The sequence below is a fragment of the Oryzias melastigma genome, linkage group LG23, assembly GCF_002922805.2.
Source record: "Oryzias melastigma strain HK-1 linkage group LG23, ASM292280v2, whole genome shotgun sequence".
Lineage (NCBI taxonomy): Eukaryota > Metazoa > Chordata > Actinopteri > Beloniformes > Adrianichthyidae > Oryzias > Oryzias melastigma.
The window spans coordinates 17,919,561-17,933,135 of record NC_050534.1 but is presented as its reverse complement, the minus strand read 5'-3'; the positions used below and the strand labels follow the sequence as shown (position 1 = coordinate 17,933,135).

General features: G+C 40.3%; 1 protein-coding gene across 2 annotated transcripts in view; it reads right to left on the bottom strand.

Moving 5' to 3' along the window:
- pawr (PRKC, apoptosis, WT1, regulator) overlaps positions 1–10,212 on the bottom strand; it is a 93,617-nt gene extending 83,405 nt beyond the window's left edge. Inside the window, exons 1-2 of one of the 2 annotated variants that reach the window (XM_024292210.2) lie at positions 10,023–10,212; positions 9,188–9,797 (exon numbers count right to left, since the gene is read on the bottom strand). In XM_024292210.2, coding sequence (XP_024147978.1) covers positions 9,188–9,682 — 495 coding nt within the window. In that variant the 5' untranslated portion in view covers positions 9,683–9,797; positions 10,023–10,212. The remainder of the gene's footprint in view (positions 1–9,187; positions 9,798–10,022) is intronic. The other variant, XM_024292202.2, reaches the window with a different exon arrangement.
- Positions 10,213–13,575: the final 3,363 nt, after the last annotated feature.

Below are 13,575 nucleotides of genomic sequence, written 5' to 3'. Positions count from 1 at the left end.
TACTGTAGAAACAGGGCTATAGCAGCATTAATGCAGAGTTAAAGATTAGCCAGAAAGATGGCAATAATGTTACTAAAGCAGAAGGGTCTCAAACTGAGGCCAGATGCCTCCTCAACAACCCTGACTTTTGTGATAAACCTCCCTGAGCTGTTTGTTTGGAGCTTAAGCTATGGGAGAGGACTGCAGGCATGCCGGCTAAGACTTACAGGAAAAGCACATTCCAGCTCCAGCCACGCAGGTGGGCATCGGCTGGTGTGGTAATCATCTACATTCAGGTCCTGAACTCGCATAGCTGAAGAGCAGTGACCTGGACGAGGGGCACTTTGGACCTCATGGGTAAATGACAGCATTGAGTCAACGATACATGTCAAACACAAAGAGAGATGTTGACTAGTTTACAGTCTGACATTATCAAAAGAGAATGGACGTTGTATGTGGGGTACCACAAGGTTCAGTTCTGGGCCCCAAATTGTTTATAATATCAAATAAAATATCTCAATTACTGAAGTTCATACTCTTTGCCGATGACACAACTCTTTTTACTAGTGATAGTTTCTATTTTTACAGACAACTAGTTAAAAGTAAAAACTGGTTAGATGTAGATAAACTGTCACTAAATTTAAATTAAACCAACTATTAAAAACTGTAATAGTTTTCCCAACTCATTAAGGGTTGAACATACTCATAAGTCATGAAACTACATTTCTATGAGTGATTATTGACGATAAAACCAGTTGGAAACCTTAAATTTGTATTGTTCATAGACAAAACCAAATATTTCCTGGAGATACTACTCTCCACAATTTTAACACTGTTAAGAAGTTTGGTGAAACACAAATATACAATATAACCCCTGCATAAAAATAATTGTCAGAACAATTCACTATGCTAAATACAATAAACACACCCAGACCTCAGTTTTTTTAAATTAAATTATTTGACTTCATAGCAGTCAAGATGGTTCAATTTCTGTACATCTTTCCATTAAATCATAGTTATGCGAATAAACACAATCAACTCGCACGATAAGTCATTCAAAAACACGATGTGAACAATACTTTAATTACAGCAGATACATTCAAATTTCTGCCACGACACCAGCACTCATCATCATCATCATCATCATCTATCAAAGGAGACGTCAGCGTCTTATTCAGGCCATGGATTCATGGATGAAGAGATTTTGGGAAATTTGGTGATTTTGCTGTGGATCCAACAGTTCCACAGGACACGCTCTTGTGGCCCTCACTGTTGGTCACATGACTCATTTAATTTTTAAAAAGTGTTTCCGTTGAAGTTTTTGCAATATATGTAAATTTCGTTACACCTCAAAAACGACTTCCTCCAAGTATAAACTTTTATTTTATTCAATAAATACAAGGTTTTTTTTTAAATTGTTGTGTTTCAGTTGCGCAAATTTATTAGCGAATATCCGATTTTATGGTCAATGGAAACACAGCTGATGTTCACGTGTTTATTTTTATGGTGACTGTGTTGTTTGCTGACAACTTCAACAAATTCTATCTCACAAATGTAGAAGAATTCAAAATTAAGGATGTAAAAAAAATTATATAATAATAATAAAACTAATAATAAATAATTATTTAAAATATAATGTATGTAAAGCAATGTAAATATAAAAACAATACACTATAGTATAATATTGTGCTGTATGATGCAATATAATATAAAGTAATAAACTATAATAATTATAAATATCAGGTAATGATTAATAAATATAATTAATACAATTCATTAATTATACTTTTAATCAAGAAATTACACTACAATGTAATTACTTAACTAATAATTAATTTATAGATAGTTAACTAATTAATTATGTTTTTTAATTATTTTATATTTATTATTATTTGATTTTATTTCTTTTATATTACATTATACTATAGTGAAATATAATATAATATAAAGTAATATAATTATTATAAATATAAAGAAATACAAATATATAAATAATTAATAAAATTAATTATTCCATTAATTAAATTATTAAGTAAAATTAAAAAAATCTGATGTGTTTGAGATTTACATTTCTACTTGTTGAGGCTTTTATTTCTTATTTAAAAATGTCATTATTTTCTGGAGTATTTGTGATCTCTAAATAAAGACACAGATGTTGGAACTAAAAAGCCTCACGGAGGCGTCTGAGTGGTTTCATGAAGGTTGAACAAGCGCCCCTCTTGTCTGCCCGGCCTCCTATCACCGGAGTGTTAACGGCCTGAGTGCTGAGCTCAGGACTGCATGTTCGACCTGTTGACCTCCTCGGTGAGGCTGCAGACAAAGCGGTGAGCTGCTGGCAGCCTCTCACTCCCCCTGCAGCAGCAGCAGCAGTCGTCTTTGAGGGACACGTTCAACCATTTGCATGAGGCAAAGCCCCCGACGGGCGTCCAACCACAACCTCATCACTGGTGTAGCTCATAAAGATGACACGACACGGGTCACCGGGAGAACAACCGACCGGAACCATACCTCAGCACAGACAGGAGGCTTCCTAACTCTCCTCTGCACACTCTTAGGTTGCATAAACAGGTCAAAGGGTCAGCGACAGTTTGAGGCAGCGACAGAACGGAGACGCCCTCAGAGATTGCAGGAGGTGGGCAGTTTTTTCCCCTAAAGCAGGACGCTTTTATGGAGCCATTACCGCCTTGAACGGGGAGAAGATTGGGTTTCCCGGTCGCTCTGAAATCCCGCTCGGCAGCCATTGTTCTGCGCGGAACGGGCGGGGAGATAATGGCAGGCATGTCCACTCACACCTGTCCACTCACATTCACATCACAAAGGGGGCTTGTGTGAAGGGCCTGATTTGCATGGTTCGGTTCTTCAGCGGGAGCGGGGAGGGAAGGTCATGGAGGACACGTCCACGTCAGAGTTTGGAGGGATGAATGATGGGGATGTTTTCCAAAACAACAACGTACATACATCACTTTACTGCAAAACTTTCTGAACTTAAAGTTGACACAAAGAAAAAAGAGGCTGGGCCAACTTCACCGTGTCCCATAACCCCATCAATAAAGTATGAGCGTGTCTTTGAATAGTTATGAAGTGACTACAATCATAACCAGGTAGAGGTTAAAGCTGGAGGACAAAACCTCTACCGTTGCTATGGCAACACAGATCCTTTTTTTGACTCCAAAACTGATTAACCAGAGAGGAGAAATTTCTGATAAGTGTGCAAATTGATGAATAGTTCATATATAACACGAGAAATGAAAAAGAAAACATTTAAAAAGCTCATTTGTAAGCAAACCTCACGACAATAGTCAGAGAAAAGGCTGGTGACCTTTAAATCAGACATGTCCAAAGTCCGGCCCGTGAGCCAAATGTGACCCACATTCAAATGTCTACCGGACCGCGGGCTCCAGTACAAAAAAAAAAGATAAAAATATCACTACAACTTTCTTAGAACTAAAATCAGACCTACGGTTCCAACCGAGACGCGTGTCTTCAACTCTTTTAAAGTCTTTTAAAGTTACTCACAAGTAACTTTAATCACCAAGCTACTGCAACAAGAAAAATTTGAAGCCGATTTGACGGAGCTCAAAATCACGCTTGCTCATCCAAGCTAAGCTAACTCCCCTGATGCTAATGGATGCTAAGATAACAACACTGTTGGAGCTTGAGGCTAAGCTATCACCGCTGCTACGACTCGTGGGAGATTTCCGATAGGAAAAGGCACGAACAACGAGATAATCGGCAAAACAATTTCATTCATTCTACTGTTTGTACAATTTCTTGATTGTTTTGGGGCTAAATTCCAACATTACAGGAGAAGTGAATGGAAAATACTTGGAAATTTGTATTTTTTTATGTTCAAGTTAGTTGAAAATATAAAATCTATTTACAAGACAAACATTTTTTAAACATAGTCCTTGTAAGCAAAAGTCTATTGAGACAACAAACCGAACCCAGTACCGGGATGCGAGGTAGTACCGTAACCCAATACCTGACGCAAACCGGTGCCGGGTTAGGGTACCGGACACATCTTCAGGACCGGTCCATGTCCCGAGGGTTGCAGACCTTTGATTTTACGAACAGCCGACACATCAAAAAAGTTGGGGACACCCAAAACGTCAAAAAGTGATGCGGAGAGGTCCTTAACCAAACATTAAGATGTGACGACTTGGGAGTAAGAGCGTGTCGGTTTGGGCCAGTGTCCTACAAGTCAAGTATGTCCAAAGTCTGGCCCGTAAGCAAAAAGTAGCCCACATCCAAAATTAATCATATGCAGCTCCCAGCACTTTCTAAGAATTGTGAGAAGGATTTCTTGGTTGTGATCGACTAAATTATATCATGGTGGCAACAATCTTTGACCTTCAGAGTCTTAAGGGTCAAGCGAGTAATCAAAAGTAATTTTGATAAAAAGAAATGTGAAGTATCTCTTTATGATACATTTTTCATTAAATTTCATGTTACAATAACGATTAAAAAAAGAATGGTCATTTTCACAGAAGTTTGGACACCCCCTACGTAAAGTTGTGCGAGATGTTTGAGTAACAACACTTTCAAAGTCAGATGAGGTTAATTGATGGTCCAATTATGACAGAGGAGAGTTTGGTTCTGTTAAATTAGACACTGAATGTCTCTGAGTTTTATTAATTAAAGAGTCGGGAGAAGATTTGATTGGTCTTTGAGAAAGTTCTGATGACACCCCACGATCAAGTCCTCATTTATCGAGGGGGATACAGTCCATAAATGACCCGCGATAGGTGAAATCTAGTAGGGCTACAGATGATTTAAGATTGTAAAACTCACAGTTCAAACTTTAATAGAAAAATACGTCCAGTATTTTAGAACAAAGATCTGAAGATGTCAATTTGGTAAACTGAATACATTCTGTACAGGAGACACTCCACAGAGGAAACCGATTGACAAGATCTACAGCCAATCCAAAGTTCTCAAGAAGGTATGCAAGAACATAACATCTCTGAAAGCAGATGCTCTTTTATTCTTGCTTTTTTAGTTTTTGGAAAGAGTTCTCGAAAAATTCTCTTTCTTTGGAGCAGGTCTGGACATAATTTCAGTAAAAGCAACATTCCTCCTTTTGATGCGGTTTTAAATGTCTATTTTATAGACTCATGTTCATGCTTCAAACGTAACCCGTCACGACTACATTTTGCTTTATTTAGAATAAAACTAATAAAATGTCTGATTAACCTCAGGATAACATTTAAAAACACTGAGAACATTCATTTCTGATGTAAACTAGTTCAGTTTTTAACACATATCAGTTCAAAAAGTGCCCCAGCTCACATCATACTCTCCAGTTTAATTATTTACTAAGCAAATATGTGGACGTGACGGAGCAGCAGAACTCAACCATGATAATAAAACGAATAAATCAAAAACATGAACTAAATCTTTTCACAAATCATTTTAGGGGTTTTCCCTTCGTATTTTACTCGTCTATGCGTGTAAATTGTTGGCAATCGGAGGCTGATTTATGACCGAGCTGTTGTTGGTTATTCAACCGTTTAACAACAGGACGAGGAATGTCGGATTTTTATCAGAAATTGGGGTCAATCATACCTTTAAACCGTCAAGTGGGCAAATCAGATTTTTACTTTTAGTGAGAACTATTTCACACAATAAAAGTTGATCAAAAAGGTGAACAAACTCCAACTTATAGCCAGTAATAAATGTAATTTATAACAACAAGGAGGGTAAAAGTTAACATCGAAACATTAAACAAACTAGAAAAAACTTTCAACAGAAACTCCATCTGAGAGTCGAACATGAAACAGAACATCCAAGCACCGAACCGGAACCAAACAGAACTTAAGAACTAAAGAGAAGTTGTCAATCACAGTCGACTTTAGAGTAAAATATAGTTAATGTAACCAGGACGTACATATTTTTTATTTTTTGTTAAAAGGGTAACACAACAGGACAGTTGGAGACTGATTCAACTCTCATCCCACATTTGAAAAATGCAAAAAAAAAAGGGGGCGGGACTAGAGTGGGCAGGGGATGTGTGGTTAGTGTGGTTTGGTTGAGGTAACCAGAGGATCTTTCTGTTATCGTCTTGATAAAAATATGGAATAAATCTTAAGGTTCAGGAACGCCACGTTCAAAATGGGCGGGGCTTTTATACTGGAGCTACTTCTGAAATGACGTGGGACTTACACCAGTTTACCAATCATAAAATTCAGCTGTAATACCCCGTTTCAACCTGTAGGAGGCACCACACAGACGATTTTATGACTATGTTTTCAGGAATTAAACAAGATTGTTTTAAACAGAACCGTACCAGTCCGATACTGGGACGTGGACCCCACTGGCATCCTTACCCTAACCAACCATAACCTGGGTCCAGACGCTGTACCAGATGCAGATCAGAGTATGGTTCGGGTACCGGTACCGGTCTAGAGTCCTAAAGTTTGGTTTGCGTTAAAAAGTTACTTTTTCAAAGTTTTAAAAATGTAGTTTTAGTTTGTTCAATAAATGTTTATCCTGTTCGGCAGATTTTCTTGAAGGCGGCGGTTTGCATCGTGCTCACATCAACACAATGCCACCCGCTCGTTCAATTCAGTTTCTATTTTTTAGAATTTCAGATTGATGTCAGTAAGCAGTGATTGGTCCAAGTCAAATATTCCCATGGCAACCACTCTGGCCAATCAGGAGTGAGCTTGTTGGAAGCCCACACCTCTACCACTAAAAAGTAGGCAACACAAATTCAGTTGATCAAAAGTTTTGGACGTAGAACATCTAGGCACCATCTACTTAATTGTTCGGTTTATAACTTCCACTACAGAATTTTTTATTATTTACATTATCAAGAGAGTGTTTTAAAAAATGTATCATAGTGACAATGGTTATTCTGATAAATAGAATGACTGAGTAAAACTGTTTATTTCTCTATGAAAGTCTTTGGGTTTTGGCTTCTTGGAGACGGCGGTACTTCCTGTTTGGATCACAATGGGGGAGGGGTTACAAAGTCCAATTCTTATATACAGTTTTTTCTTTGCTCTACGAACCAAAAAAAAAAACCCTCCCCACCTCGTCAGATTAGCCCCTGAAATTACAGCTTGTTCACCAATCGGCTCCCTGTGGGCTCCATCAGACAAACCTGGCAGAGCAGAAGCCCGGCATTACCGCCTGGCTGGCTTTCAAACGGCCCTGCTGAGCACCTAATGACAGGATGTGGAGCACCGACTGACAAGCGGCTCCGACTCCTCAGAGCGCAGAAACCTACCAGCGAAGAGGGCGAAACATCTGGATGGTTGCAACACCACTCTTTACCGAAGGATAAGTCCACCCAGAACCACACATGTGAGACTAAAGGAACAGGCAGAAGTGGGACGTCGTTCAAGTTAAAAAACAATGAACTTCACGCACCCCCCTCCCCTCCTCTCTGTAAGAGCTGCTTTTCATTTCTTCCTCTTGATGGTGGATTAAGGCAGACACATGCATGAGAGGAATTTGGAGGCTTTTGGGAGAACAAGTGCTCCACATTTGATTATTTATAGAAAGTATTCAGAACCAGAAGAATGTGAAATCCTCTTCAAGACTGAAATACAAAGAAAAAGTGTTTTGGTGCCCCTAAAACTAGGTGAACTCCAATCACAAAGTTTCAGACCCAATTGGAATCAAAAACTATACTTCAACCAGGAATTTTAGGGTATTATTAATTTAATCAGCACTAAATATATCAAGTTTACTATTACCCATAACTACTCTACTAGAAGTCTGCATTTCATGGCCGAACCACGACATTCTATCGAAGTGCAGTAGAATACAGTACTAGTTTGAGAAGAAGGCTCAAGAAAACAGTTCAGTTTAGGTAGCAAGATATTTGAACTTCTGGGTTCAGTAACTTTTAATAAAACTGACACCAAATGCTTCTACTCTTTTGGGAGTCCTCAACTCATCACCTTGTGACCTGCTGTTCGGAGTGGGGTCGTCCGGAACCCACAACTTTGTTTTTTCTCCATTGATTTTTGATTCTCACTGGTGTCAATGGTAGACACAAAATCCAGTCCACCTTAGGAGGGATAACATTTCAATGTAAGAGTGGGGTCATTTGCACCCCAAAAGATAGCACAAGGGTCAAATCAGGGCCACGAACTGGTACTGGTCCAAGGGCGGCTTGGTACTAGGCCACAGACAGGGATAAAATGTATACAATAATGAAGGGGTTCCCAAACCTCGGGACATGGACCGGAACCCAAACTAGGCACTGGTTCTACGTCCATTATCCCGTCGGGTACCACGTCCCAAGGGTTTAGGACTAGTAATTTAATGGGAACAACCAGCATGTCAAAAAAACAATGAGTTGGGGACAACCAAAAAGTAGCGCGGAACCATATATGAAAAGTTGGAAGTGAGAATGTGCATCTTAAACAGATAGATGATGGGGAAGGGGGTGGGCTTACTGAACCGGTACCCTATCTCTAAACTGTTACCGTTCGTTCATCGTCTGTTATCCCGTCCAGTATCTTGTCCCGAGATTTGGGGACTCATAATTTAATGGGAACAGCCAGCATATCAAAAAATGACGAGTTAGGGACACCCAAAAAGTGGCGCAGTGGGAGCCCTAGTCATATATAACGATTTGGTAGTGAGAAGGCGGTTGGGCTTACCAGACCGGTACCCTAACCCGGCACTGGTCCTGTCTTTATTATCCCGTCCGGTACCACGTCCCAAGAGTCGGTGATTTAATGGGAATACCCAGCACGTCGAAAAACCAACAAGTTGGGGATACTGAAAATGTCAAAAAGTGGTGTGGAGGGGGCCCTAACCAAATATAACAAGTTGGAAGAGAGAATGTGTAGCTTAAACAGATAGATGATGGGGAAGGGGGAAAGAAACCCTATCCCTAATCTGGTACCGGTTCCAAGTCTGTTATCGCACCTAGAATCACATCCTCAGGGTTGGGGACCTATGATTTGTTAAAAAGTGGCGCAGAGGGGGCCCCAACCAAATGTCCATATATGGCGAGTTGGGAGTGAAAATATGTAGTTTGATAGATGATGGGAAGGGGTGGTGGGCTTAGAGGCAAATTTCTTCTGCAGAAGCTATATTCTAGAATAGAATAACTGGCATAGCTAGATTTTCTTTTTGGCTAGACACATGAGAGTATTGGATCGTGACTTGGTATTGGCAGATTCTCAGAAAGATCTGAAAAACCTGAAGTAGTCAGAAGTATCAGAAGCAGTTTTCCCGCTCTCACCTCATTGGACGGTATGCTGACGACACCTGTTGACCTCCTCTTCTCCCTCAGCTTCCTCTTCTCGATCTGCCCCTTGCCCTTCCTGGCGCTGGGCCCGGAGCTCTTCTTCTCCTTACCCTTGCTGGGTGATGGACTCTCCTTGTCGGCGTCGTTTCCCGCCATGGGGCTTGAGTCCGGGGACGCGCACGGAGCCTTGTCCGCCGGGGGCGTGGCCTTCCTGGGGCTGCTCTCCGGTGAGACTGGGCGGTGCGCCGCTTCCTCCTCCGCTCTCCTCAAAGCGCCGCCGGAGGAGGACCGTACCACCGCGTAAGAGGAGGGGTGGCAGTTCCCGGCGGAGGCGCCCCGCTCCGGGCTGCTGTTGGCGCCGGTGTTCAGGGGGGCGCCGGTGGCCGCGGCGATGTCCCCCAACATTTTGGCCCTCATTTTTTCCCGCTTTGCCTTCCACTCCTCCAGAAAGTCCGTGGTGGCGTTTGACTTAAACCCGCCCGTGGCCATGACCCCCGCTTTTTTCTCTTCACAAGTTGCTGAAAGTTGAGTCAAAGTTGACTGAAGTGTTCCGCTTTCCCGTCCTAGTGGCACCGCATTCCTCAAGTGATTAACCCGGGAGCTGCTGACAGGTACAAGAAAATAAAGTCAACATTTAAACGTGTTTAAAAGTGCTCGTTTTCCAAAACCGGGACGCCCTATTTAACCGCGCGCAGGAGTTTTATAAACCCCACACACCTGACTTTCCTCACAAAGTTACGGGGTTCTTCTTCGGCGCATTAATTTATCTTTTTTAAATACCAAACAACCGGACTTGCTGTGGAGGACGGAGCCGCTGAAGGAGACTCACCTGAGAGGAGCCGCTTCTGCCGCCGAACTGCTCTCCTCTGTCCCGCCAGGTGTGAACGTGTTCCGCTCAGATGAGTGGAGCTGCTCCGGAGCGCTGCGTGCTGCTCTCTGTTCGCTCTGCCCCCGCGGGCACGGAAGGTGACGCCGAAAACACACGAACACTTCCGGAAACAGCCGAAGTGCCAAACTTTTTTTTATTTTAATAACACTACTTTATCAAAGTTTGGTTCGGACCATTTGTCATAAAAAAACGTACTTTTTTAAAAAAAAATGTATTTTATGTTTTTTTTTTTTTTTTTAACTTTTTTAAATGTTTTTGTTTAATTTATTATCGAAGCACCAAACTCACCTCCAGTGCGTTTAAAACTATAAATATAATTATACTATAATTTAAAATGATATATTATGTCTATGGTTTAAAAGGAAAACTTTACAGCAGTTTAATAAGACTTGCAAATGAAAAGTTAAAATAAAACGTGAAATGATATCTCTATGATAAATCACCACTGACAATAAAGTTTAAAACACATTCTTGACTCTCAATTGTGATCTGCTAAACTAACATGAATCAATGTCAATTTTGAAAAAAAAATTTTTTTTACAAAGATCTGTTTTTGATCAAACCTGTGCTATATTTAATTTATTAAAGTTTTGAGAGTATGTTTTATTGTTATTATTTGCAGATGATACAACTTTATTATGAATTATTAAATAATACTGCAGAATTTATTGAAATTTTGCCCTCAAAACACAAATTTAAAAATGAAATAGCTGTGTAAGCGAAGCATTTCAGTGTGTATAAAAGTAAAAATTTACAGCAGTTTGGAACGTTTTATGGCAATATTGAACAAACATTAGAAATATGGAAAAATATTTTAAAAAATCCTAAAATAATTTAATATATTGAGATATAATCATAATATTATAAAACACAAGTAATTTAAAGTGTAAAACACATTTTTATTCATCTATTTTAAATTTCAATAACGTATTTAACCTCATAAATGATGATCTAGATTTAGACATTTGTTTTCCAGTTTTTCTATGTTTATCATATGGATATTCAGAGTTTTTCTTTTTTCTGTGCTAAACTGAATGCTGACAAACACATTTCCAGTTTATAAATGTCTAAAAAGTCATGTATTTGAGCAGGAAAAAGGTTTTTAACAGTGGGCCACATCCAGCCTGCAATATACTTTATTCCAGCCCAGTCATGAAGAGAAAAAAAAATATAAGAATGTTGGGTAAAAAAGCAAGCGGTGTCAAACATACGGCCCATGGGTCAAATCCGGCTCTTCAGATGGTTTAATCCGGCCCAGTCATGAAAAAAAGCGAGATTCTAGCACATTTCTGTGGCCAGTTATGGTTATTCAAAGTGGCCATACCATGAAAATTCTACTTTTTGAGGTTTTAAATGCATTTTACTGTTCATTCCTCACTATAAAGAACCCCAAAGAGGTATTTTGATCCATTCATGCATTTAAGAGTTAAAGTTTTTAGTGAAGAGGTAATATATGATCATATATATGGATCTAGTTTACTCTAAAAGGCTTGAGAAAATCGTGGTATGGCTCCCTCAAAGAAATGACAAAGGAAAAGAAAAACCAGCATGACAAGAGATCAAGAAATAAACAGCATTTCTTTGCAAGCACATACGTACTACATCTGGGTAAAATGCTGTTGGGTACCCTATAGCTTTTACAATTACTAAAATGTTGTTAGAAAACAGATAATAATAATCATAAGTGATTAGGCTACTAGGTTGCATTTTTTCTAACTGAGAAAATAGAACAAAGCCACATATAACAAATTGACCATTAGTTATTTTGCTATTCTGCTGCTGGTCCCGCCCACGTGAGATCAGACGGGCTGACTGTGGCCCCCAAACCAAACTTCAGCATCGACAGCAGAGAAGAGCGTTTGAGCAGACTGGAGCTTGTCCGGGATTGAACTCTCCCACACGAATCCCGCAGACTCCCCCGGGCGCCGCAGGAGTCACCCAGCCAGCTCCGATCAGAGGAGCGCCGCCTCTGTTTTCCCAACAGCCTGAGGGGATGGGTGTGGACTGGATGTTTGCACCGAAGGGTTACATCTGGGTACAGGACTGGTTGTTTCACAGGTGTGTTAAAACTGAAATTTCATTTATTTATTTATTTTTGTCTCAAAGGTGCAGTTTTTCTAAAAATACAACACATTTCTCAGAAAAACATTTCAATTTAGCGTGACACGGATCAGCTGAGCTTCCCTCCATCTGATCTGTGAGTCTGGACTGAAGTTCTGACAGTTCAGTCCAGCAGCTCCAGTCTGATGGGAAACAGCCAGACTCTCCCCCTGAAAAATTCTGCACGTTCAGCTGAAAGCACTCCTGCTTAACTCCTTCACAAACCACACGGCTCCTCTGCTCCTCAGCACGAGGACATGCTCGCCACGATTTTAATGCCAACAGAGATGCTGATTGATTTCACTGAAGGGCAGCTTTTCTGCCGCGTTGCAGCTCTTCCCCATGACCTCCGACCTTCACAGCGTCTGGATTTCTTAAAAAAAAAGTTTCAAACAAACCGTCATAATTGGGAAATCTTCGAAAAGCGTTTACTTTAGTTTGAACAGTTGGTTATATCTCATCAAAGTGTCTTTCTCCTGGTGATGGAGGACATTTACAAAAAAAATTAAGCTCAAAACTACATTTAAAAATACATTGGGCGGAGCCACAACCTCCCAGCTCCGCCCCATTCTGATGCATCCACTCGAAGAAAAACAGATCCATGAACGTCTTTGTTTTTCCCGTCTGAGCTGGAATCTGGATCTAAACCGTACACCCGGTAACTCCGATATTGTTCACCATTTTTGTTGTAAGCTAGCAGGAGAGAGTGTAAACAGAGGGATGATGGGAAGTGAGTGCAGGCTAACTGCCTGGCAACCGTCCTACCCACAATTCAGAGTAAAAATTCAGATGAACTCCAGCTGCTCTGCAGAAATATGACCTTGAAAAAATGACAAAAGATTTTTAGTTTTTTTCCATAATTAAATGACCACTGGGAACACTTTCCCAATAGATCAAAAGATGGTTGGAGTCGGACTTTATGGCCATGAAAAATAGTCCTTGGCGGCAGAATCGCTGGAACAGTGAGCATATTTCAGCTCGTTATCCATCTATTCATCTCCTTCTGTTAAACCTTGGGGGTCGCTGTGCAGTCGGTAGATTTCCCTGTACCTGGTCACTTCCTCCAGCTCTTCTGGGGGGAACCCGAGGCGTTCCCAGGCCACCCGAGAGACATTAGTCGCGTTTCCATTAACTCTGCCTTTTTGCTAATTGGAATTTCAATGATAAATTATCCTAGTGGAAATGCTACAATTTCTAAAAAACTGTATTTTTTCCAAAAAAAAGGTCCTTAAAGTCCCACTATTTCTCGGTGTTTCCAGCAATCCAAATCCTTTTCAATGGGTTTAAATTTTTGCCGGATGCTGGAGCTGAGTCCAGTTGGGTTTATTAACGATCTAAATCGTAATAAATGGCGGGTTATCACATAAATCTTCGTGAGTTTGGAGTTTTGGTC